Source organism: Esox lucius, chromosome 12, assembly GCF_011004845.1.
Source record: "Esox lucius isolate fEsoLuc1 chromosome 12, fEsoLuc1.pri, whole genome shotgun sequence".
NCBI lineage: Eukaryota > Metazoa > Chordata > Actinopteri > Esociformes > Esocidae > Esox > Esox lucius.
In genome coordinates this window covers 12,363,354-12,391,196 of record NC_047580.1, presented here as the reverse complement: position 1 = coordinate 12,391,196, position 27,843 = coordinate 12,363,354, and the positions used below count along the sequence as shown (strand labels likewise).

Sequence of the window (27,843 nt, the reverse complement as noted above, 5' to 3'; positions counted from 1 at the left end):
AAAAGTATATTTTATAAACAAGGGCTGATTTGTAAATTGTACAGTATGTTTTTATAAATACATTGTAAATGCAAGTAAAGAAACAACTGGTTAGAGTCAGTCATCATAATTTAATAAGGACCTATATTCACAGTATCATACAACTGAAATTGTGTCACAATATAATGATAAATATTTAGTAAATACACCAAAGTTTTGACTTTAGTCAAACCCTTTAAAATGAACCACTTTGTACTCCAAGTTTACATTTAAAAAAAGTTCATTATGAATACTATGTATACATTTTAACAGAGTATCATGAATGTCATTCCTCTCTGTAAAAGTACTTTAAAGAATCGACTAGATAACATAATAAACACAACAGGAAACAATACAAATATGGAAATATATCAGTTAGATGTTGTCATTGATGTAAATATATTTACATGTATTTGAGAAATATTAAAACAGATTTGAAAATGGCCAAAATCGAAATATGTGAATGTATGATGAAATATATGGCCATATATCAGTAATACATATATTAGTGTATGTTTAGAAAAAATATAGGCACATGTTAAAAATATATGTTTTCAAAATATATGTAAATATATAATAATTCTGTGTGGATATTGTTTTTATTGTTGCTCTTTCCATATTAAACACTTGTGTCCCATTAAAAGCTTCCCAAGAACCACCAGGTTAGAATAGTTGGTTTAGAGGTCGCTCGACCTGACCTGGTCTCACATGGGTAGGTTATACAGCCCAAGCACATTCACTTAGGCATTCTGTGAGTCATTCTGGAGGAGAATGTCTGCTAAATGACTGAAACTTCAATGTAAATCTATTGGAACTAGAGATAAGAGAAATGACCAAGATCCAGCTTCCTAGTGGGGTTCAGGGATATCCATCTGAGGTTGTTATCGGGACACTAACTCCACTTCAAAGATCCAGTGCTGGGTTCTGGTCTGCTGAGACATCCCTGGCTTCTGTCAAGGACTTTGCCACAAGGGCATATTTTTAAGGGCCTGTAAAGATCAGTCCACTGTCTCATTGAACCGGGTTTCTCAGTATAAATAATTCTGCACATTTAATAAGAATGGAATGGAAATCAGCGACTTGAATTATAATTGTTGTTCTATTCGTTCTATTTCTATGCTTATAACCGGGCCACAGGTAACAATTTTTTATTGTGAGTTTGTTTACTGGGACATTGTTTTCTGTGCGGAACCATCCTTGGAAATGGAAATGGTCAATGATGAATATGCATCGTCATTATTCTGCTTCACAAGGTTTATGAATTTTAAATAGGGTTTATACTTCTGGTTGCCTCTGTTTCATCTTTAATCATTTGAAAGTCTAATGACTGATAGAGCAAGGGAAGAAAGGTGATGCAAGGAGAGGCCACTTCACATTTAGATATGTGCAAAACAACATCCTCTGGCTTGAAATGCCGCCGCCAGCTGTTGGACGAGATTAGAGAAGTACTATTTCTGTAATCTGGGGCTTTGTGAAAGGTCTCCATCTGTTGGCCAAAGAGGAATTAATTTGCTGCTGGGTCCATTTTTCCATTCAACCACATGAGGGCGATAGAAGGCTAGTTATGTGAAGTTAGGTCTGTGCTAGGCCAGGAATAATCACAAAATGTAAAGACATGCAGAGATGGGCAGTATGTGAGTATTTGAATATTTGAAAAAATCTACTTTTGAGTATGCTGTAAATTGTATTTCACTGGCTTGAATTGCAGTCCAATGTATGGTAGAAAAGGATACTTTTATTATATTTTCCAAACTACATTTCAACAGTTTTTATAGATATGTGGTCTTGCTTAGGAATGGAGAACATTAGAATAATAATTCCCATGATCCTCAATAAGTATATATATATATATATATATATATTTGCATTTTGGTTATCCAGACCAATTTATAGTAAATACAATCAACAAAAATATTGTAGATAAACCATTTAATAACTCATAGCAAGTAAAATAAAATAAAAAAAATACTTTCACCAAGAATGTTGTTCAGTGTAGGTCGGGTTCTTCCATCCATCCATCTTCTACTCTGAGCTCCTCTCGGATGACCAAGCTTCTCACCCTATCTCTAAGGGATCGCCCAGCCACCCTGCGGAGAAAGCTCATTTCGGCCGCCTGTAACCAGGATCTTGTCCTTTCGGTCACGACCCAAAGCTCATGACCATAGGTGAGAGTAGGAACGTAGATTGACCGGTAAATCGAGAGCTTCGCCTTGCGGCTCAGCTCTTTCTTCACCACAACAGACCGATACATCGACCGCATTACTGCAGAAGCTGCACCGATCCGTCTGTCAATCTCCCGTTCCATCCTTCCCTCACTCGTGAACAAGACCCCAAGATACTTAATCTCCTCCACAAGAGGCAGGAACTCTCCACCAACCTGAAGTGGGCAAGCCACCCTTTTCCGACTGAGGACCATGGCCTCGGATTTGGAAGTACTGATTTTCATCCCAACCGCTTCACGCAAACCATCCCAGTGCTTGCTGAAGGTCCTGGTTTGAAGAGGCCAACACGACAACATCATCCGCAAAGAGCAGAGACAAAATCGTGTGGTCCCCAAACCTGACACCCTCCGGCCCCTGGCTGCGCCTAGAAATTCTGTCCATAAAAATTACGAACAGAACCGGCGACAAGAACCGGTCGGGTTCTTTTTAACACAATACTTTGTATTATTGTACTTTTTGTTCTTTTTGTGTGTGTATGCTAAGTTCGGTGGCAACTTCTCAGTGCCCAAATCGGAAACTAATCGACATTCAAATGGTGTAAGCCTTAAACAGGTTTTAATGTGTGTGTATGTATTTATAATAGGCAACACAGGAAATCAGCTATATTTTATGCAAAAACTAAAATGGGAAAACAATGTAGTTTTAAATTACCACAATAACTAAGAGAGATTGCAATTAAGCAGTATATTTGTTTCTCCAAAAAGTTAGGTGTCAAAATCATTGGCACCCAAATTATTCTTATAGATATATAGGAAACTAAATACAATCTGCATCAAAATTCACCTTTTTAGAAGTAAATCTCAGTCCTTAGGAACAGAATTGTGGCATTCCCTAACTTCCTGTTTCACTCAGGTAGAACAATGGGATGGGGAAAGTTAGACTTACAAATGAAAGGAGCCAAATGACTTTCTTAGATCAAGCAATAATCCGAAGAAAAATTATAAATATACCATTAACCATTACGAGGGCAATAATGAAGTTTATAGGAGGAACAGTGAAAACCTGCCTGGTGGAGGATGCATGTGTATCTTGCCCCAACACACAGAGAGGAAGATTGTTCAGTGTGCTAAGATTTTTCATGGAGTAACTATCAAAGATCCCCTCAAAAATATGCTCCAATCTCATAAAATAATATTGGAAAATGACTGGTAATGTTAACCATGCCAGAGATGAAAGCACAAAGTACACAAAACGGGAATGATCATTTTGACACTTTTGGGGGGAAATCTTTTACAATGTGCAATTTTGGTTGATTCAATTAATCATTACACAATATATTCTAAAAATCAAAAAGAACAATATACTACAGCTCATTGCCTGCTTTACTTTAAACTAGCCTATCTTTCTTGAGGGTTTCAATAATCTGAGGAAATATTTGATATTTGAATTGAAGGGATGTGTTTCAAGTGTTAGGGTTTATTACCTGTGACTTTTCCAGGCAACCTGCCTCTTTTACTTACACACACACACACACACACACACACATACATAGTCAACAATGCACAACGGAATCCTGCTCAACCAATAATTAGACTTCAAACAGCTGTCAAACAAAATCTTTTGGAATTCTGTCTGATGACAGTGAGGCATCCATACCTGCCTAGGCTGACAGTAGAGCTAACACGCTTATCTCATGACTCACAAATAACTACAAACTGCAATGCTACTTTATTAGTCATATAGAAACATAGTTAATCTGAGACTTGGTGTCTAGCAGTTATTTCATGTTATGTAAAGGTAGTTTCCAGGTCAAAGTGTTCTTGGTAAAGTGGGTCAGTCACAGGAGGAACACTGTGTCCTAGATTGGACCCTGAGTCCTAAAGAACATGTCATCCCATTCATTATGTTTTTCAATCCTGCGTTCATCATACAACTCAGTTGAAACTTGGGCTCGTTTTTTGACGCCAACCCAGCCGCAATAGTGTCAGCTCACAAAACAAGCATTCATCTTTGTTTATGCAAACTCTGTGCACATTTATGCAAACTCAACTGGCCAAAACATTTTAAGTCAATTTTTGGAAAAGGATAAAAAAAACTACTGGCTACTTTGAAAAAGACCTGATGCTGTAGCCCCACAAGCTTAGGCCTGGCAACACCAGTTTTCTGGGCCTTGTTATTTTTGGTTTGGTGTTTTCTAATGTTTCCCTGGTAACTGTTCCGTCCAAAGGAAGGGCAGATAACATTTATTAGTTGGTGACTCATTAATGAAGAAGTACACTGTAGCAAAATCTCCCATGGGCAATCTATGTTTGTGTGTTTTCCCACTAATTGCATTAGTAATACATATCCCACATGGGCCACCAATATGCTTGGTGACAGACCAGTGACTGGCTTGTGATTGGCTTGTGTCATTAGAGATTGAAATGAAACCTGACTAGATGCACCAGTGTCTCCAAGAGAATTTTGACATGTTCGATTTATATTTCACAGAAGCAAATGTACTTTTTTTCCAGGCATAAAGGTTCAGAAGAATCTCAATTTTCTACTTTTTGCATATTCTCTTTTCTCTCCTCACCCCCTGCTAAAAACCTATTGGATGAGATTTGAGGTCCAGCCCCTTTGACAGGCCAAGGACTCTAGATAGAAGACATCGAACACACATGGGCCCTCCTTTATTTCAGTCTAGGTTTTTTTCACCACATTCAACAACTTTTTTGTCCCATACCACATACTAACAGAGTCCTGTTTTCATCAGGGTTAAGGCATTATGTAGGCCAACCTGGAGCGTGACCTTGCAGGAATGGACCAAACGCAATACAGGCAAGAAACTTAACTAAAGAATCAATGTCATGAGATGATACTGCTTGAATGTGGATGTATTTGAATGGTGAACCCCATCAAGTGAGTAACTATTAGTCTAGTGAGTGACAATTAGTCTAGTGAGTGACTATTCAAGCCTCTGTTTATTGGATTCATGTGGAAACAACACCATCAATGCTAACAGATATCCAAATTTTGGATCTCTATGGCAAGATGCAACATTCACGCAAGTTTAGTTGAAATTGTGCCTGTGTTGTCTGAGTTACTGCTTTTAACTTGGACATTTATTATTAAAAATATAAAAATGTTCAGGCTTTATCTTTTTATACACAGCAAAGATAAAGAACTGAGTTGCTGCTGAAAGAGCACTGGTTCGTATTCAAACCCATGCTGCCCCAGAACATATGAACTGGTGGAAACAGCTTAGACTACAGAACCACCTTAGGTCCAGCAGTTATTTTAGTTTATAATGATATAGCACTCCCATTCTGTCAGTTAGTGTACTTTTGTCAGTGCCACATCTATATGACACATCATTTACTCAAGTTTCCCCGAATTTGGGCCGGTGTTATCAGAGATATTGCATATAGCTTTAACATTTCAGCGGATTATCATATTAATATTATTGATTATTATAGTATATTGTTATTATTACAACTCCCTTTGGCCAATACATAATTCTCCCAGGTTTCTTTCAAATTTTAGAGAGCCAGCTAACCTGGGTTGCTAGATTGATTCCCTAAGCCACTGAGGTGAATAATCTTTTGTTCTGTCGTTGAGCAAGGTCGTTAACACTAAATGCTCACAGGTCATTGTTGAAAATGTGTTCTTGGTAAACTTACTTGGTAAACGTAGTGTATTTAACTAACACAAGGTATTCGTGTTAAGGACAAGCAGTTATTTTGTAAATGCTGGATCTCCTAGCTTTTGTTTTAATGGGGCCAGCGGTGAATGAGATAATTCATTATGTATGTAAAAACGTCTTCACTCCTAGTCTTGATTTCATTTGAGATTTTCTGACATATAAAAAAGTTATAAAGTAGCATGTGTCTACATTACCATGTTGCTGTTTTAAATCCAATTTCCTCTTATATTAATCAGCTTCATCGGAAATATCAGGATTGCAGTCCTCATTTGTTTGGAAAATGTTTGAATCTGGAGATGCCGGGGATTGAACCCGGGGCCTCATACATGCAAAGCATGCGCTCTACCACTGAGCTACATCCCCACCCTGGAATGGTGAGGTGCAACAGGCGTAATGTTCCTTCCAAATAGGACATATTAGAGTCACAATTGGTTCTGTTGGAGGAGCCAATAGACCGCCAGGTTATTTCTGTCTCTGTTACACAACATGAGGTGAGGTGCACATTATCCACACCCTCAACCCTTGACCTTGTGTTCTCTGTGCGTCTGTTTCAAATGAATTAATCAACATTGTTCAATGTCGTAATTTTTGCAGGAAAGTCATTCATCGTACAGTCCTTTCTTCCATTCATATTTTCTTCAGTTCCCTTAAAAAAAACTGTTCTCTGAACAGGATCAAGGGCTTTATGTACGTCATGTTAGATGAAAAGCAAACAGATTTTTTTTTAAGACCCACTTTTTCCTTCGATACAATCCAGGCTATTTTTAGCGGAAAGGCTGTGTTTTGGTTCACTGTTAGGGGACACAGCTGATATTCCCACAGTGTCAACGCAGACCCTGGCAGAAGGAAGAAAATGGAGTAGGAGAGAAGAGAGAGAGAAAGTTAGATAGAGGTAGAAGAAAGAAAGAGGATAAAAAGAGGAGAAATAGTGTGTGTTTGTGTATCTGTCAGTCCGCCTGTGTACGTGTGTACGTGTGTGTGTGTGTTTGGCATGTGTATCGGGGGAGAGCAGCCCTTTCTCATCAACCATGATACCCATATCCAGAGGGAGATTAAAAAAGACCACTAGTTGACTTCCTAATATCCTCAAGAGAGGGCTGTGGACATGAATGTGGCCTCCAGCTAGCACAACACAACCTGTCCCCCAGCAACACTCCTCAGCTCGGGCCCTGCCAAGGACAGCACCAGCAGCAGCCCTGCTAGCCTTGTAGGGACAGACCCACAGATCTGAAGGGTGGCGCAAAGACTGAAGGAGAGCCTGAAATGGAGGGGGAATTAATGGAAAAGCACAGAGGGGAGGTGATCCCCTCCCTTCTTCTGCATCACTCTCTCTCTCTCTCTCTCTCATACTATATTTTTCTCTCTCTTTCTCGTATTTCTAATATGTAATGCTTTAATGGCATTAATGACAATGTTAGCAGTTAACACAGCAGTGGAAACAACAGGAAGGAAAATATGTATACCACATTTCCAGTATGTACATACATGTCAAAGATGTTTTGTCTTCTTTGTCCAGTACTAATGTTAGTGCAGTGAATACTTTTATGTAACTCCCTTGGAGTCCAAAGGTATGAGCACTGAACAACATATCTGGTTCAGGTTCAGGAAACATATCTGGTTCAAGAGAACACTGCAGGCTGCAGGGCGCACTGCCCAGGTCCAAAGGCATCACATCCACTTGCTCTTTGTGGAAACAGCCTATCCTTTCATGAAGACTAGTTAGTTAAGACATCGGGTTTTCTTGTTTTACTGTACATGCTGAGATTTGTTGTCCCAACAGATATAGTAAAAGCTGTACAAGCAGACACAAACACACCACCCACTACGATTTAAACAGAGGTAGGCCTGTTTCAGCAGTCTAGGCCGAGGGAGAACTCAACCAAAGATTCAATCGTGCTGGTTTTGGACCCATGACGAGCCATGGCCTACGACTCGTTTGGTTGTGTGCTCTCTGATTAGTTGCTCAAGGCAATATGTGATAATGGCCCGTGTTAGTGCTGCGTGTAATCTGCCCTGTGTTGTTTGACTTTTAGTCCTCCTAAAAGCAGGTCAGGACCACTGCCATGTCTGTCTGTCAGCTGGGGGACGAAGATAGAGAAAATTAGCCTGACCTATCTGCTGTGACCTGAAGCTTATCATGAACACACTGACATCGAGGCCTTGGGTAGAGGGGGAGGGTGGGTACTGTAGTCTCAGTGGGGGGTGGGGGGAACAGTGAAGAAGGGGTAAAAGGGTAAAGACGTCTGCCAAGGGTGGGGGGGGGGTGAGAGACGGGCCAGTGAAGTGTTTTAAGGTGCACCTAAATAGAGCTTGGGGCAGGGTTAGAGGGGCTAAGTTAGAGTACAGTAGTTACATTTCAGAGGAAATATGCAGCCGGTTTAGCCTAATGGTTAGATCATTAACATGAGCATTTGAATCCCTGAGCCAACACTGTAAACAACATGCAGCTGTGCCTTTGAGCAAGGCTCTTACACCTAATTGCTGATGTAAGTTGCTCTTGGTGGGAGTGTCCACTAAAGGACTCAAATGTAAATGGTTGGAAATAGTAATAGTCGTTTAAGTAACCTGAGAAATGAAATACCTGATAGGTCTTGCTATTTTAGTTCAAACAGGGTTAGGGTTAGAGGGCTGTTAACTCAATCATTTCACCAGTGAAATGGCAGCCAAAGCTATCACCTGCTAAATAAATAAGTCTGGGAAAGGACAACACTGTTCTGGAAGTGCCACGGGCAATTCATGTTTCTGATTTAACCAACTCAAAAGATCAGGTCTGATGAATTTAGTCAACTGCTGAACTAATCAACAATCTCAGTTTGTTTAGTGTGGTGCCTAGTCTGGACGAAATTCTGACTGAGACATTACATGGGAAAGGTTTTCCTACAACATGAAAAAAACATGAAACTACTCTATTATTCACTCATTCCTTTTTCCGGCCTTGGTTCCTCTTCCTCTGTCACCTCCCCCTACAGTAGACATCATTTGTTGCCCCTCCTCCTTTACGCCCTGCCTGATATTTTTATGTCATCAGGAGATGTTTTTAAACATTATCCATTTAGATTACGCCACAGGAACATAGGGAACAATCCACAGAGATAGAATGAATAGAACATTGAAGTCAATGAGCTGGCTGTTTTATTTATTCTTTATGTGTCAACCTATCTGAGGCAAATCCAGGTAGATAAGTTTTGCTGCCTTTTCAATGTTTTTTCAATGTATTTTCAACCGAAAGGGAGTATGGTCAACATCCTTTTAACGTATTATTCTCAAATGGGTTCCTTTCTATCATTGGTTCCCAACCAGGGGAGTACTTGGCCTATCAAAAGGGTGTACTCACAATGCCATAGGTTTACTAGTAAAATTACCGTGAGAGGGTACGTCTGGGGTACTCTGAGGAAAGCAAAATTCTGTTGGTGGAACAGTAACTGGAAAAGGTTGGGAACCTTTATATAATCTTTTTATTAATCTCCCTATCTCACAACAAATACCTCTGTTCCGCAGTCAAGGAGCATTATGTTTGACTTTGTGTGTGACAGCTGGGCTAGCTAGAACAATAGTCTGAACACTGCAGCTTTCTAGGACCAAACATGCCCATACCTGTCATAACAGGTCAGAGTGTAAAAGTTAGACAGACACATACGGATGCTGAGATTTTTGAATTTGTCTTTCTGGCATTCTTTCTCTTTCATCTCTTCTCGAAAGACCACATTGCTAAAGTTCCTGTGGTTCCAAACGGCGAGTACATAAATCCTGTTTTGAGATGGATTGAGCATTCCATAAGAATACACAGTGTGTGAGTTGTATTGTTCCTTTGTAACATCCAACAAATGTGTAACACAGTAAACTGAAAGAGAAAGGTATGTTCGAAAGTTTACTTTAATTTTTATTTTACTCTTTACTCTTTACTCTTGCTGAATAAATAATTAGGACCACAAAACAGGGAGCTCCCAGACTTTTCACAATGATACTAATGACGCACAAACTCACACATACACACCAACATGTTGTCTGGCTGGAAGCCCTGCCCTCACGCAGCCAAAACTGACAGGGAACATCAGCTGTGCCGGGCGCACCCGTCGCACGCACACACACGTGCAACTCACAGAAATCCTGTGACCTTTCACCCACTTCCTCCACCAATCCAGGGTAAATGATGGGAGAACTGCAGGCGAGTAGGGGTAGAAAAGAAAAGGAAGAAAAGAGAGGTAAAAAAATATATATTGCAGGACAACTGACAAGCAATGACCCTTTAGCTTCAGTTATGTAAAGTACTGGAAAGTCTATGTTAAGATTATGAATTAAAACCATAATGCATAGAATATACTTATTAATTGAATTGGATTCGGGCTGAAATAACTTTTGACCCTGCCTGGTAACCAGTAGGGCTTTAACAAACACCTGGGTTAAAGATAGTGGACAAAAGGGCTATCTATTGCATGTTAATGGTGCACATACCGTAGTGTATAGGTATCCAGGATCGAGAGGCGAGTTGTACATGCCTGCCGGTTTGTATCTGCCTTTCTGCCTGTCAGCCTATCTATACATGTGTGCTGCTTAGCACCTGGTAACTGTATATGCCTGTAACCTTATCATCTTGCCTTTAGTTTAGACTGCTAAAGCTCATATAGCTTTGCAAGCACTGAGCGTTCCTGTCATTTCTTTTCTGGCAAGGTAACCAATACAAACTCTGTGCGAGAGAGCGAGAGAGAGAGGTTTACTGGCTTATCCAGAAAGCTGGCCTACCAAAGAGGTTAATTGCTAACCCATTCGGCACTCTGTTCAATCCGAGTCTGTGTTTCAAACCCAATGTCTGCCCTACCCAGCCACTAACTCATATTGTACCAGAAATAATCTTTCTGATGACAGTGAATAGATGTAAATGGACACTAATGATTGTCCCCTAACCTTGAAATCTGAGAGGGGACGTGTTTTGTTAACAAAATGTGTCTGCTTTTCAAGGTCACGCTCCTTACATTTGATGTAAAGTCATGATATGTGGTACATTGATTCCTGATATTAGATTAGATTCAACTTTATTGTCATTGAACAAGTACAGTACAATGAAATACAGTTAGCATCTAACCAGAAGTGCAAATAGAAGAGGACAGAAAATGTACAAGTATTAGGAACAATGTATGTTACAAGTGGGATGTATAGATGTACAGTGAAGGCAAATGCAGTACAAATGGCAATTGTAAATGTCTAAATGTGCAATGAATGTGCAACTGAAGGTGCAAGGTAGCATGTGCAACTGTAATGCAGATTTAGCAGCAACGATGTTCTTGAGGTAGACATGTTCATGTAACAGCTGAAAACATCCTTATCAGACTTTGTAAAGCAATGTCAGAGTCCAGTAGAACAAAGAGAGCAGTGCAACAAGGTCCCTGTGAGGTAGTACTAAGTGGTGGGTGGGTGGTTATGGTTAGTGCTGGGTCACAGGGTTCAGCAGGGTTGCAGTAGCTGGAAAGAGACTGTTCCTGATATGGAATAAATCTGTCTCAAGAACACATAAAACATCCCCTTGAAGGATTATAGACCACTAAGAATTTGGTGAAAAGACACTGAAATGCTTATCCCTCTCACAGGAATATACCAGCTCTTATTTCATTTCATTTGGGTGAATTATTAAACTTGTCATATAGATCCATGATATAAACAAGATTACACAGATTGGCCATGTGGGGTAGTACATTATTTGTGGGGGACAACTTATTTTGTGATCTTGTTTGATATTAAGCTGATTATGGCAGTAGGCCAATTATCCTATAGTCATATAAAAACCTTACTCTGCTTATCTAAATTATTGTTGGCTCAAAATCAATGTAAGCTTACATTTAAATGTAGTAAATTCTCAAATTATTAGGAAATTTTATTAGCACTCAGCTCAAACTGTTCATTTGATGAGAGCATGAGCTAGCACCAGCTAAGCAAGCCTTGCGCTACAGCCTTACGAAAAGGAAGACGGGAGATGAAACCACTGAAATTACCAATGTTAGATGTTTTCTTTACACATAAAAGGTATATGCCCAAACTGGGATTTAAATAAGCTTCTGAAAAAGTTTTTTTTCTGCATTTATCAAATTCCCATTGGGTACCCTGATTTCATAAGTGTCCATGTGAACAGGGTTACATGGCTACATTTTAACACAGTCTAGCTCAGGGCCACTGGATGTTTGCGTCTGTGTAGTGTGTCCGTGCAATGTGTGTGTGTTTATGTGTCTGTCTGACATACTGGAATACCGGAAAAGTATCCCAGGCCCTCAGAACTCTTGGCATGTTTACAATATCATGGGTAATATGGTGTTATATGTCATCTGTGAACAAACACCTCTGTGACATAACTGTAAACTTGACCTCTCTGCTACAGAACTGTCCAACCGCAGACGAACGAGCTCACTGCACACACACATTCAGGAAAACCAGCACATTACATAATTTACAGGCAGTTATAAGTGTCACATACCCATAGGTTTGTCTATTAATGGATGTACAAGACTGATATACTTCATGGGAAATAACATTTCAAACACCCACTGTTAGGCACACAATTTATCTGGCTGTACATAATAAATGGATAGGAAAGTAATGCTCATTACATATCATAGGTCATTTTTAGAGGAGGCAAATCAGGTAAGAGCAAGAACCAGGAAATGTTGAAGCTAGGAAATGTTTGTAAACCATGATACTGTCCATTATTGACAATAATCATTGTAAAAATACGATTGTAAATACCAACATGTTGTTGTTGTTGAGTGCCCATGTCCCTTGCTTATTTTAATTTGATTTAGGTTTATTTGGTCATTTGTGGATTAAAAAATAAACACAAAATATAGAAAAGTGACTTTTTTAGTACTTTGACCAAACTGGTTGCATCATTTATTTCAGTGTGATATATTATTATGTGTGATGTATTATTTAATTTAAATTAAATACTCAATGCAATATGCTAATGAAGCCGTCAGGAGTATGCCCTTAATGTCTGTGGTCTCTCACTTCTCAGATACATTGTTTACTGAATAATAACTCAAATAAAATGGTCAAAGGGTAAAATCTGCCCCAAACGTTAAAAACGGAAAATAGGCAACATGAATGCAGGTATACACTCAACACAGTCATACACGTATTCTCATAATGAAAGCCTGCTGATAACATACATCAATACACACGCGCACGCACACACAACACGCACACACAAACACATCTAAACAAACATACAGTCACGGGCCACTGTCACCAGCTTGCATAACTTCTGAAAGGGAAAGGGGAATGTTGCCGGCGATTACTTGTCCCGCAGGCACCAATCGACCACCAGAGGCTTTTGAAAACCACCAGCGCCAATTGGCTACTCAAATACTGCATTCAGAATGGACCCATTCGATTGGCTAGTTTTTGTCAAGCGTCGCTCAAAGCCCCTCCCCCTGTAGGGAGAACTAAGGGACAGCGAGGGGAGAGGCGAGAGAGAGAGAGGGGGAAAGCGGGACACTGTTTACTAATACATTTAAAGAAGCAAGTGTCTTGGAATGGAATACCACCGGTGCAAACTCATGTTATTACGGATGTGTTACTATAAGTCTCTGACATTAATTCGTTTTTTTCTGTTAATTAAATTATCATAGTCCCGTTCATGAAATATCAAACCGTGACAGGTTGAAAACATTTTGGGTGATCATGTTGTATCGCCAGTGGCCAGAATATTTTTGATCTAGTCATTTTTTTTGTTTGTGACCAGAATTATATTGATATGTTTTCAACCTGTCACGGCTATGATAATTTAATGTCAGAGTCCACCAGTAATCAGTAATGATGAGGATTACATTATACAACAAGCTATTCGTCGTTAATGTTTACTCCATTGGCCATTCACAGATTCAGGATCAGCTAATCCTCCTTCAACACTAGCCGTTAACAGTTATAGCAGAAACAAACACACACCTTCGATCAGTGTGTATGGGCAACTTCATACTAGTCTACCGGGACCAGGAGGATGCCCGTTCCGCGTCCGACTAGCCAAACCATCCCCAACCCCCACTATGTTGTTACCAAGAGGTTCGGCTTGGATCTTGTGTAATATTCTGATTGGTCCACATTTCGTGTGGGCGTGGAAATGGGCGTCACAGGGAGTATTGTGATCTCACAATCAGCTGTTTTGTACGTTTTACATTCTGATCCGAGGATCAGCTGTAGAAAGCAATAATAGAGGGAAAATCTGCAGGAGGAAAAATAGAAAAAGAGGGAAATAACTGCAGATGTTATAATCTGAACATCAAGTGTAAATTGTAGTTTTACACGAAGTCCTTCTTCTAAGAAGAAAGCATTTTTTATTTTTTATTATGGTGTTTTAACTAGGCTACCTCACTTAAAAGGCTAACTAAAGCTTTAAGAATTGTTATAATTTCTACTTCGTGTGTGATCACGTTTACAACTTGAATTACATTGCTACGGCAGGTAAGCTTTTATTCTACTTTCCATTTGTTCTTTTTGTGCTTTTTGGCAAGCTAACTGCAGACTCGCAGTGTATCAAGCTACATCAGTCGCTGACGCTCATAACCGTCTGATTATCCATATTTCACAACAACCGATGAAGAAAATGTAAATTAGGTTGTGCCATAAACCGACATTTATGAAATGAAACAATCGACATTATGACAGAATTTGGCCATGATGTCACAGAGGACAATGCATTGTCCAATTTTCTGGATGAAATTATTTCTTGACTGTTAGCCTACATCCTTTAATAGGTCATTACAAGATTCGAGGACTTCCAAATTGCATGTTTTTTCGGACAATGTCGATGTCTGGTTCGTTATCTTCTGAGAATATGAAAATTATGTCTACATAAAAACAGTCATTGTTTTGCACCAAACGCTGGAGTAGCCTACTGTCGAATTAACACGGGGTGTATAGAGTTGTGCCTTTCTTTTCATCATGTCACCTGAGTTAATGTAGCCTAGACCTAAAAGCCAGTAGATTTTTAACACAACCTCGATACTGGAATGGATTCTTTAACATTTGTCCTATACTGGTGAGCCTATCTGTCATTGCCCTGACCCTTCAGCTATCCATAGCCTTGGATCGGAGCTTAGCTACACGGATAATTCTTGTTTTTCTGTACCTGACGATCAAGGATGATTAAGGATGGATTCTGGGCCATAACTATGACGGTGACATTGGGAATCCGAATGGCTTAAATGTAAACATTGCTTGCGGTTAGCTCCAAGGATATAGATGGACGATGTTTTCTCTCTCTCTCTCTACCTCTCGCTCTCTCTCATCGGTATCTGTCAAGTGGGTTGAAGGACTCGAGTCAAAGCAGAAAAATTGTTTAATCATTGCATTATTACTCCATGCTCGACATTATTTATTTTGCATCCAACCAATTGCAGTTTAGTCACATTGTTCCTTATTTAACGGAAACCGAATTTTTATTTTATTTTTGCTCCTTTTCTATTTTTTTCTTTCGCTATAATGGAGTAGGCTGAACAAGAGATGGTTGGCTGAACCAGCAGCATCAGTGACGTAAGAGTAATTCGTCATGCAGCGCATAGGAGGACCTGTTCGCGTTCTCCTGCTCAGACATTGCATGGACAACCAATAGTTGCGTGCAACGTCATTAACATTCTCGACCACTGACAGACAGCAACAACAGATGATGTGGTTAATCTATACGTAAAACACCTATCCTGGCATTTTAAGATCTGTCAAGCGTCAGAAACGATTAGGCAGAGAGGCTCGAGCCTGCTGTATTTATTCGCGAAACGACGTCGGCTCTCCTCCCTCTGTTTAAAGGGCCTTTTTGACAGCTGTGAGCCGAGAAATATAATAAATAAGTATCTGACAATTTCAGAGAATTAACTTTTGGAGATTTAGAGAGAAAATGTATGTCTACATCTGATTTCTGAACCATTTATCTCAACTATCTTCTATGGCACAAACGTAGTTGTTGGCTTTGTTACCATTGCGACGAACACAAAAATTTCTTTAAAGTAATGTGCATTCTTTTATATAGGTTTAAATAAAAATTTTTTGCCTTTATGTAATACATAAATACATACATATAAGTTATTATTGCTTATATACATTATATTATTGTTATATATCTTTAAAGAGGGTAAAAAAAAAAAAAAGCGGATACCCCTTGATATAACTTATTTCCGGTTTCCCCCAATTATCAGGCCACATATCAGTTCATATTTGGACAGAGTCATGGGAGTGGCCAGTATTGTTTTTTTAAATAATATTCTGCAGTGTATTGAATGTTTCCAGTTCTGTCTTTGTCCCTGATGTCATCTAGCTCTCCAACTAGACATAATGGTGTATTTATATACCCAGCAGATAATACTGAATTAGCCTCACAGCTGACTGATAACATTGTCTGAATGGTGCTGGCTTCTTACAATTCCATTAAAGGAAATGTGTGTGTGTGTTCTCCCCTCCCATTTTGTGAAGTCTAATTTGTAATGAAGGCCTTAAACACCACAGCAGGAATAGAAGAGTAAAATATTGAGATATGTGTCCTCTGATGCACAATGTCACAATGCCATTCTGCATCTTATCACATGGCTCACTCAACCAGGACGTGTGGTACAAACACGCTCGAGGAGCGTGCGCTCCCCGGCCACCAACCACCGTATTGAGCTGATAGTGAGGATTCGCTAGAGGCAAACCTGTACGATACGGCTCAGCAAAGTGCTGAGCCATTTTACATTGCCTTCTGTGATACCTCCTGACACAGTCGGTATTCCACGACAAGTAGTCAAACTACTGGCCACTGTGAAGTAGCTGTAGTGCAGTGAGATGTACCACAACCATCAACATAATATAACTGTTAGCCTATCCCTTTATCCCCCATGAACCACTACTGGCTTTTCTTGAATTGGATATGTCATAAATATATACAGCGACAGAGTAACCATTAAAATACTGCATAATAGATATATAAGAGTCAGACAAGGCAAATAGGGTTGGCCTAACTAAGAAGGAACTCCAGAAGGGGTATAGGTTTTATTGAAATACAAGCAGGCTTTGTTTCTTGCTAATGAAACCTGTTTTGAGTAAGGCATTATTACTTCCTTCTTGGCTGCGTTCCTGCCAGAATGCTGATTATCACCCCCCTATACACACACACTTCTACCCCCCCCCCCCACACACACACACACACACATGCCCCCCACACAGATACAGACACACTGGCTCTTTGACAGAGCGATTGGGATGAACTCCAATTAAAATGAGAATGGAACACAGCATGGTTGACCTACATTAATAGTTTCTGATAATGTCTAGAAATTGCTATTATTTGCTGGTGTGTTTGTTGCATGTTTTGCTTCTTAGCGTGTGACTTGTGTCCTCCTGTGGCCGCTTGTGTCACTGTCACTATGGCAACCGTCCAAACACACAGACATTTGTGGCTCCCATCTACTTTCTTTTCCATCTTCTTAGCATCCTTTCACTTAATACTCTCTTGCTTTTTGTTTTAAAGAGCTTGCTCTTTTTTTGTCAACACTTTTTTGGGTTGTTATCCATAGCCTAATCCAGTTATCTTTAAGTGTTATCTTATCCAGAGGGACTAACAAACACTGTCCCTCCCCCTCCTTCAGACCCGTCCACCACCATATTGTCAATTTTTAGAAAGTACACCCTGTCAGACCAGATTGGTCAGATAGTGTTCAGACGTACAGTCGAGTAACCTCTACTGGAATGGTATGTGACCCTCATATCCAATATCTCCCATGGTTAAATACAGTTACAGGGTCAGTTTGTGGGCAGGCTCCGGTGGCTTGTCTGGTTAGAGCACAGTACTTGCGACAACAGTGTGATGGGACCGGTCCCCTGATGAGATAGCCACTGAACTTGCTTGTAACCTACAATTACTGTGTGCGTATGTGACTATATTTCTCTTTGTGTTACCGCTGCTCCCGAGCATCTCGTCACTGGGTTGTCCATCTGTCCAAAGCCATTTCAGTTGATTGGTCAGTGTTCACCGTTGGGGAGGAGGGGAGGGCATTGTTCCTCTATTCTTTATGGAACAACCCGACTACTTCTAATCTGAAGGACTCTGGAAGAAGCCATCCATCTGTTAACATGTGTCTTGTGCGAGTCTTATAGCCTCAGTGTAAAGATTCTGTGATCTCACTGCAAAAATGTGTGTGGTATCAATGCTCTGCTCGTTACGCTACTGAGTTGCATGTATAATCATTTCAAAATCACATTGAGGAATTACAATAATAAAATAATTCAAATGTTTAGATCAGTTTTCCCATCTTGTAGATCTGTTGATAGAGCATGGTGTTTACAATGCTAGGATAGTGGGTTTGAGTGGGGCTGGTATAAAGAAATCAAAATAATTAACATGTACTCCTTCACCACTGTAAGTTACTCTTGATAAAAGCAATTGAAAAAAGTTCAAGCACAGGAAGCGCACCAGTGTACAGTACATATACAGTATGTTCTTCTGTGAAATGGTACCTTGACCAACAGAACTCAGTTAGCTTTGGAGCATTAATATTTTCTGCTGAGTTTTGTTTAAGTGTTTGCCACATCTTGCTGGTCAAGTCATAAACCATACCACTGTTCAATACATTCAATTAGCAAAATTACTTTCAAATGTTTCTCTACAACTCTCCCGGGGTTTTTTTAATCTAATTGTTTTTGCTTTTATTGACAGTCTAACTTGTGTGTCTTTTTTCTCCCCACAGGCCTTACCAAGTGAAACCTTACATTTGCACTACGGAAGCCCATTGAGTCCTGTGAGAAAAATAAACTTACAAGATCAAGACAAGAAAGGGTCAAGAGAGGCCAAGAAAACCGTGCTCACTTTCCTGACCTGGCAACTGTTTGACAAAGTGAAAACATATTAATAAAAATAAATAAAAAATAAGGAAACAATTGAAAGGCAGCTAGCTTTACCTTGAGAACTACAACTACACATCAACTGACGTTCCCAACCCCAGGCCCTTCGCCGTGACACTGACCGACGAGCCGAGCCATGTTCCAAGCTCTCAGCAGCCTGTTTTTCGGGGAGGTGGAGGAGGTGTCCGCTGAGATCAATGGGCCTAAGCCCTGTTTGTCCGAGGCTGACGAGGAGGGGTGGATGCTGGTCAACCTGCCCGGTGAGTCCCCCCTCTGGAGCAGGTAGAAGGATTTGGAAGTGGAGAGGAACTGTCACTAGATGGCCATGCCATAATGGACAGAATTCCAGAAAATAATGTTAAAACTGTAAATAAGTGTTTTGTTTTAAAGTTCTTGCTAGTATAGTCATAATAGTGTTAAGGGTGTGGGGACTAAAGAGGTGTGTTTAGGAGAGGTAATGCTTATGGGATACATTTGACATTTTAAATACATTTAATCACAAATGAATAATCCCTCCCTCAATTTCGTTATATCCAATTGTATCAACATCCCCAATTAATTTGGTAGAGCTGAAGAGAGCGGCAAACCTTCCTCCTAGGCATCTGTGTCAAGCCATTCTGGTTCCATACTGCTCTTTCAACCAGGAAGTCACTTGGTTCCGGGCGTGTGACAGCATGTTCACTCACCTACGAACCACGGCCTCAGGTTGCTCATGTAGCTCATGTAAGTGACTGAGCAGTCTGAAGGTGTGGCTAGAGCACAGAGACCATGGGCGCCTGTTAGCTTAATCAAGGTAAAAGACCAGAGATTGCATTCCTTCTGGTGCATAAGGATTACAGTGCAGCCTTTTTGGTTGAGCGAGCAGCAATAAGAACGAGAATGAATCTGATGTAATTTTCAGGACACTTATCTTGACCTGGACTGTCCTGGGTCCGCTGGGTGTTTCAGCATTGTCGCAGCTGCTTATGTATTACTAATATTTAAATGCTAATAAACATCTAATAAAGTTGATATAGAAAAAACTTGAATGTATTTACAATTGTTAACATTTTGATTATTTTAAGTACATACATTAACATATACATTTTAATATGTATGTATTATATAATAATCCTAATGTAATATATAACATATATATTATACATTAATATATATACACTATATATATATATATATATATATATATATATATGTATATATGTATACAGCGGGGAGAACAAGTATTTGATACACTGCCGATTTTGCAGGTTTTCCTACTTACAAAGCATGTAGAGGTCATAGGTACATTTCAACTGTGAGAGACAGCAAAAATCCAGAAAATCACATTGTATGATTTTTTTAATAATTAATTTGCATTTTATTGCATGACATAACTATTTGATCACCTACCAACCAGTAAGAATTTTGGCTCTCACAGACCTGTTAGTTTTTCTTTAAGAAGCCCTGCTGTTCTCCACTCATTACCTGTATTAACTGCACCTGTTTGAACTCGTTACCTGTATAAAAGACACCTGTCCACACACTCAATCAAACAGACTCCAACCTTTACACAATGGCCAAGACCAGAGAGCTGTGTAAGGACATCAGGGATAAAATTGTAGACCTGCACAAGGCTGGGATGGGCTACAGGACAATAGGCAAGCAGCTTGGTGAGAAGGCAACAAATGTTGGCGCAATTATTAGAAAATGGATGAAGTTCAAGATGATAGTCAATCTCCCTCGGTCTGGGTTCCATGCAAGATCTCACCTCGTGGGGCATCAATGATCATGAGGAAGGTGAGACCACAGAAGGTGAGACCACAGTCTCAAAGAAAACCATTAGAAACACACTAAGCCGTCAGGGATTAAAATCCTGTAGCGCACGCAAGGTCCCCCTGCTCAAGCCAGTGCATGTCCAGGCCCATCTGAAGTTTGCCAATGACCATCTGGATGATCCAGAGGAGGAATGGGAGAAGGTTATGTGGTCTGATGAGACAAAAATAGAGCTTTTTGGTCTAAACTCCACTCGCTGTGATTGGAGGAAGAAGAAGGATGAGTACAACCCCAAGAACACCATCCCAACCGTGAAGCGGTGGAAAACATCCTTCTTTGGGGATGCTTTTCTGTAAAGGGGACAGGACGACTGCACCGTATTGAGGGGAGGATGGATGGGGCCATGTATCTCGAGATCTTGGCCAACAACCTCCTTCCCTCAGTAAGAGCATTGAAGATGGGTCGTGGCTGGGTCTTCCAGCATGACAACGACCCGAAACACACAGCCAGGGCAACTAAGGAGTGGCTCCGTAAGAAGCATCTCAAGGTCCTGGAGTGGCCTAGCCAGTCTCCAGACCTGAACCCAATAGAAAATCTTTGGAGAGAGCTGAAAGTCTGTATTGCCCAGCGACAGCCCCGAAACCTGAAGGATCTGGAGAAGGTCTGTATGGAGGAGTGGGCCAAAATCCCTGCTGCAGTGTGTGCAAACCTGGTCAAGAACTACAGTAAACGTATGATCTCTGTAATTGCAAATTAAGGTTTCTGTACCAAATATTAAGTTCTGCTTTTCTGATGTATCAAATACTTATGTCATGCAATAAAATGCTAATTAATTACTTAGAAATCATACAATGTGATTTTCTGGATTTTTGTTTTAGATTCCGTCACTCACAGTTGAAGAGTACCTATGATAAAAATTACAGACTTCTATATGCTTTGTAAATGGGAAAACCTGCAAAATCGGCAGTGTATCAAATACTTGTTCTCCCCACTGTGTATATATATATATATATATATATATATATATATTAGTTTCTTTCAATAGTACTCAGTTCCTTTCAATAGTACTCAATCCTCTGACAATTCTTATTTTACTGAGTTACAAATAGTATAGTAGAATTAGACTATTATTTTTAAACACATACACCAAAGCAACTCTAAGGTGATATTGATTTTGTGTTGGTAAACATTTGTAAGGGATTTTTTTTTAATAGGTTACAAATCTACACATTACATCATCTCTAACTGTAGAATGTTTTTCAGTGTTTATACTCCTTCAGATTTGCAGTCTGACAAATCCATTAATAGTGTTTTTTCTTCAGAAAAATGACAGGAACTTTAATGCTTTACAGGTGGGGACAAATCTGTGTAAACTGGGACCTTCCACAGCACATGGGTTGAATAGTTATGCAAGCAAAATATTTCAGATTTATATTTTCCTATATATCAAATATCACCTTAAAGTCAGTAATATAGTAATATATATAAATATGTGTGTGGGTATATATATATATATATAGAGAGAGAGAGAGAGAGAGAGAGAGAGAGAGAGAGAGAGAGAGAGAGAGAGAGAGAGAGAGAGAGAGAGAGAGAGAGAGAGAGAGAGAGAGAGAGAGAGAGAGAGAGAGAGAGAGAGAGAGAGAGAGAGAGAGAGAGAGAGAGAGAGAGAGAGAGAGAGAGAGAGAGAGAGAGAGAGAGATATGCTGCTTGGGTATGAGCTCAGTCAAAGGGGTATAATCTCCCTAAAAGGGACATAGTTTAGAGGCCATTTCTCAATCTAATCTTAAGATATTAACATAGGCCAACAAGTCCAAACAAAACACCTCACAAATAGTAAACCAAACTGTTACTGACATAACCCAGACGTTCCAAGTAACTAATCATATTATTCCCATTGTTATGTTTTGTGTCGTTTCTTTACCCTTTCTTCTCCCCCCTCCAATTTGATCGAAAAACCCTCATATTTCCCACACTGATGTCTGTGTGCGTGTGCCTGTGCTTCCATGTAATGAAACACCAACCTGCATGGCTTCTTCCATTCTGCCTTCCCCATTTCCGCCCTAACCGATCCGCGCTCCACTTAAATCCGCCAACCCCTCCTCTGCCGACCTTGATCATGTGCCCAGGGGAAACTGATTCTGCGACAATGGAAGAGGGGGGCATAGAGGCTCGTTCGACAGCGGAGTTGATACCCCAGGACAGTCAACCGAATCCCACGCACACACCCTCAAAAACAGAGCACCCCGCCCTTACGGCCGCCCGACATCAGAGCCGTCGCCGGACTCACAAAGCTCGTTCGCGAGCGGCGACGGCGCTGGTGTCGTCGGACCCCTTCTCGGCTCCCCCCGGTGCTAGTTTGTTAGCCGCCGGCGTTCCGACAGCCGTGTCCTTTAAAAGGCGGGCCAGGCTCTCCACCCCCTCCACCTCATCTGTGTCCCCTGGCAGTAGTGGGTCGGAGAGAGGATGCATGGATGAGAGCTGGTTCGTTACCCCTCCCCCCTGTTTCAATGCAGAGGGAGCCACGGCGGAGTCCAGCCCCATGGAGGACCTGCTGATTGAACACCCCAGCATGTCCGTCTACGTCTCCCCTGGCAACCTGTCCATGATCTCCAACGGCAACCTGTCCGTCGTTGGGGAAGAGAGCATTGCCAGTCTGATGGGCAGCGTGAGGTGAGTGCCGATCGATGTCCACGACGCCTTTTTTGAGAGATGCCACACGTGGGAACGGACATTCCGCGAGAGGACCGCTTAACTTTTCTACTAAACGTTCAACGCCTTGTATTCCCCTTCTCTAGCAGGGTGGCAGAACCGAATGCGGCGCCGGCCGCACGCAACACCATACCAACCAGGGCGACCAGAGGAGCAGCCGCCCAGGCTGGAACCCTGGCCAAGGTTACCCAGGTAGCCCGCGTCCAGAGGGGCAAGGCCCGCACTGAGAGGCGCCACCTGGGATGCAACCGCATCCAGCGCCAGAACCGCACCAGGGAGCAGGTCACCCGCCACGGAGCCCGCACTAGAAATGCCTACCTGCACCAGCCCTGCCAGCGTAGCGTCTGCCACTGAGCCTCCACACCCACAGGGGGCGGAATTTACAAATATAATTACAAATAGGCTTTTGTGATTCTACTCCCCCTTACATACAACCAGGATTTAAATGGACATATACACATACACTCATGTGCACAAATATGTAAATACACATGCACACAACATCCAGTTGTCATTTCCACATGCACACATATGACATACATACTTAGATACTAGTTCCCTCACCCTCTGGCATTTACACAAACAAACGTCAATTTACATAGGCTACTTTTGCTCTGTTATGCCCCCAAAACCAAGCCATCTAGTAATGATTGATTATTGAAAACCTCTTATCTAAACTTTTCATACATAATTAAATTAAGCAAAACATATCTTCATATTTTCCCCTTGATGAACATGTTATTCAGAAAGGTTTTGCTCACAGAAATGTTATTACTCTAAAGTGATCTTTAAGTAACTCTGCATCCCAGTCAGTCCTATCCACACACACACGCAGTGATCATTATTGATGCTCTAAGGCTAAAGTATTGTTTCTAAATATATTATATGAATATGGGTTTTCACCGCAAGTCAAACATTATATTACACAACAATTATGTTTTGGGGAGAACTACCTAAAACTACAGTTCCATCCACCTCCCTTCCAGTTGGGTTGAAGAAATGCTCCACCGTTGTTTCTCTGTGGAAGTCCCGTTGCCTCTGGCAGAATACGTGGCCATTTGCAGTCGCCCTGAGGATTAAAGGATTACCTTCATTTTATAAACATACAGCAATTTAACACAAGGTATAACCAAAATTAGACATCCACTTTGAAGCCAACTCCTTAAAATTCGAGAGGTTCAATAGACTGCCACTTTGGGTGACTGAGAGAGATTAAAGTTAACTGTCTTGCTATCAACCACAGAACCATTTTTACCTTGAGGAGAAAGGAAACATACTCCCTCTTTCCATGGGAACAGGCTTTTCTGAGAAATGTAGATTAGATAGTTCTGGACACATAAAAATCATATGCATTGAATATCTGAAATTTTGATGGATGATGAAAGGCATGGCACTGCATAGAAAGAAACAAATCCTGTCCCTCATTTGCGTTTGGTTTGGAGTTACACATATGTTTTTAATTTATGTTCTCAAATTGAAGAAAGGGTATACCGTGGAGTGTGAGAGAAGACAAACCAGAAGAGGTTTTTAACACTTTTCCCACTAAGAGGGATGAACACAAGTAAAGGAAGGTGAGAGCCAGACACAACTAGAGACAATCCTTAAGACAGAATGAAGAAGGCAAACAGAGAAGGATATAGTTATGTGAGTAGTGTAGATATCTGTGCAACCAATGGCTTGTATAGCCATTGGTTGCACAGTTAAGAAAGGAATTCAAAGCTAACAACTTCCTTGTCTTTCTTCAATGACAGTTTGTAGTTAGCATACTCTGTATGTGCACTGCGTGTTATTGCCATAGTTATATATGAATGCAAAATAGCCTTAGGTTGCCCATAGGTTTCTAGGTGTTGATAGGCTAAAGTAGGTGCAGGAAGGTAGAGAAGGCATCTCTTCAATTAGTTTTGATGTTTCTAATTGGTTCTTTTTTGTTTTTATGTTATGTACGTTTCAGAGATTATAGACCATGTAATTCTTGGTGCCCGTCTCAGGAAAAGCCTGTTCCTCACAGACTTCCAGGGAGAACACAAAATAGATGACAATTTGAAACATTGTCCAGCTAAATCGAATCACTGTGAAGGATTCAATCTTTAAAGATATTAGTATGAATGATATTAAGACAATTTACCAAGCACACACATTTAACTAATTCAGTGATGCAACCGTGCCAATGAAAAATTTGATCATGTCAACTAGGCCTTTCTTACATCACATCATATAGTCACACACACACACACACACAGTGACACAAACACACTCTCACACACACACACATGCAAACAAAAACACATTATCCCCAAGGCTGGCACTACTTTTAATGTCTCTAGTAAAGACTGGCTCAAGGACAGTGAACGAGTGATGGCAAGTGACCCTTGTCTTAGTTTTACTCTTGCTCCACCCCCTGACCTCTTAATAGCGTATCCAGCTGTAAGTGTCCCCCCCACCATAAGATCTAGCTTCCCGAAGTGTGTTCAACTACAATAGCAAACTATGGTGCTTCAATGTATATGAATATATACAAATGTTTGTAAATTATTTGAGACATGGATGTAAGTTTGAGAGTCAAAATCTGTGCTGTGTGGTGTGTGAAATCTTACTGTTTTGTTTTTTTGGGTATGGTTTTTCTTAAATGTTTGTTTTTAATCTAACCGTCTAGGATGTTTCCCATGAGTATGAGAGGATGTGTATTAATGTGTAACAACAACAAAAAAATCTTTAAAAGACAAATAATGATCAATTATTTTCCTTGTACTTATTAGAATGCAGTTTGTAATGTCTATTGCTGTTAGGTTTCAAAGCCGCTAAGGCCTTCAAGTCCTTAGAGTAGCTACCATCAAGGCTGATGACAAGGCTGCCCCTGCCCTTTGCATTTCCCCAAAATGACAGAAAGAATGCACCTCAGTAGTTTCAGCTGACATCTTCTCCTCCTGTCTTTTACCTCATCTGCATTGACATGTGACCCAATTGAGATGCACCTTGGGTTAGCCAGCGCACCAGAGGCAGATACTGCCCTCTAGGGGGTACATTTTTGATGAATTGGAAGAACACGGGATCCTTTCATGCTGGCATCATACAACACTGTCATCGAAGCATTTAAGGATGCATGTATGCGAATGTGAAATGCTCTCTCTGTAAAGTAACTGAAAAATAGTTTTTATTATTTTAGAATATCCTAGAACTTGGTTATATAGAAAATGTGGTACAGAACATTTTATTTTTACCTTCAATCAAAACCCCTTATTTACCAGTGAAACCGCCGACGATCCTGTAAATATATGTTTCATTTCAAATACCTTTTAATATATGATATAAATATGAATACGATATTTCTTTTTTTGTTCTGTTTAAAACATGAGTCAGTTTATGTGATTCAGTGTGTGGTTCACAGGGCTGAGTACCACACACACACACATGCACACAGGCACACCACAAAGACACACACACACGCACACGCATACACACACACACACACACACACACACACCTGGTCTCCAAAGCTTCCTTAACCCCTAGGACTTTTTTAACCCTGTTCTACAGTGCCTCTGGGGTCCCACTTTCTACTCACTAGGTGAAGACATTTTTACACTGAGACTGGGGAAGGGCCTATACCTAACAGACCATATGGACAGTGTGTGTGTGTGTGGAACTGGCCAACTCTAATGAATCCTTGTTGGTCAACAAGAGAGATCCACCACTGAGAATGTTTCTTCCCTTTTCTTTTTTTTCTTCTTTCCATTGCCCTCTCACTGTTGTGTCCCATGTTACCTAGTAGCTGTTTTCCCAGTTTGTAGTGTGTGACTAACAAAAGCTGTGGACTAAGGTGCAAACCTGGCAATCACAGAGAGTGGGTTGGGCCAACAGGCTTGTCCAGTGTGATTTGGGCGGGGAAAGGAAGGATAATGGGAAAGAGGAAAAATTAGGTGTGACAAAGGAGGGAGGAGGCAGACCGATTAAAAAAGAAAAGAAAAAAGAAAATGAAATGTGTTGAGAATAGAAAACATGCTTGTATTTTTCCCATATAGTTATTAGAACAGTAGTTCACTTATATGATGATGTTTCAAAAGAACTGGGGTTGAATGTGTGATTTTATTCTATTTGCGCCCTGAAATGATGGCAGCTTAAAGACACTTTGTGGGGGTTCACCTATTTACCATCCCAACAAGTACACCCCACCCCCATAAAAAAGTATATATATAGACATTTTAAAAAGTATTGGTGTATCTGATATCTATGGTGATTGTGCCTTTCACTATTTCTGCATGGTGTTTGTGATGTACTGAATTGTTCCATCCCCGAGTGGACAGTTAAGACCTATGCAACCACCAGTGGACTCCAACATCCATTCAGAAAAATGCAGGTACCACACATACAAAAAAAATACCACAACAACAATAAACACTCAGGTTGACAACCTGAATCTCGTCTCGTTCTTTACACTCAGGGAGGGGGGCAGAGTTGCTTTGCTGGGGGTTGGACTGAGGACTGGAGTTGTGGCTGGCCATATAACCTATCCAAGGCTTTTATCTGAGATATGAAAAGGGTTGGGTTTGTAAGGGACAGAAGGCTGGAGCATTTGAACAGAGGATCGTTATAATAATGTATACAGCTCTGGAAAAAATTAAGAGACCACTGCACCTTTCGAAAAAAGTCAAAACCACTGCAAATTGAACGCTT

The 27,843-nt window shown here is 40.5% G+C and overlaps 1 protein-coding gene and 1 non-coding gene across 4 annotated transcripts; one reads left to right on the top strand and one right to left on the bottom strand.

Moving 5' to 3' along the window:
- Positions 1 to 6,156: 6,156 nt before the first annotated feature.
- On the bottom strand, positions 6,157 to 6,228 carry trnaa-ugc. The gene has a single exon. It is a non-coding gene; the product is annotated as a tRNA-Ala (tRNA).
- Positions 6,229 to 14,003: 7,775 nt separating this feature from the next.
- LOC105013967 (tumor protein p53-inducible nuclear protein 2) lies at positions 14,004 to 27,581 on the top strand. Of its 3 annotated transcripts, none has more exons than XM_010875869.4 (4): positions 14,004 to 14,307; positions 18,558 to 18,971; positions 22,590 to 23,133; positions 23,259 to 27,581. In XM_010875869.4, exons 2-4 carry the CDS (start codon positions 18,848 to 18,850, stop codon positions 23,524 to 23,526), a joined length of 936 nt encoding a protein of 311 aa, XP_010874171.2. In that variant the 5' UTR covers positions 14,004 to 14,307; positions 18,558 to 18,847; the 3' UTR covers positions 23,527 to 27,581. The 3 variants fall into 3 exon arrangements, with proteins under 3 accessions (XP_010874171.2, XP_010874172.1, XP_012991991.2); XM_010875870.4 differs by having other exon boundaries at positions 14,006 to 14,307; positions 22,977 to 23,133; XM_013136537.4 differs by lacking the exons at positions 14,004 to 14,307; positions 18,558 to 18,971 and having other exon boundaries at positions 22,142 to 23,133.
- Positions 27,582 to 27,843: the final 262 nt, after the last annotated feature.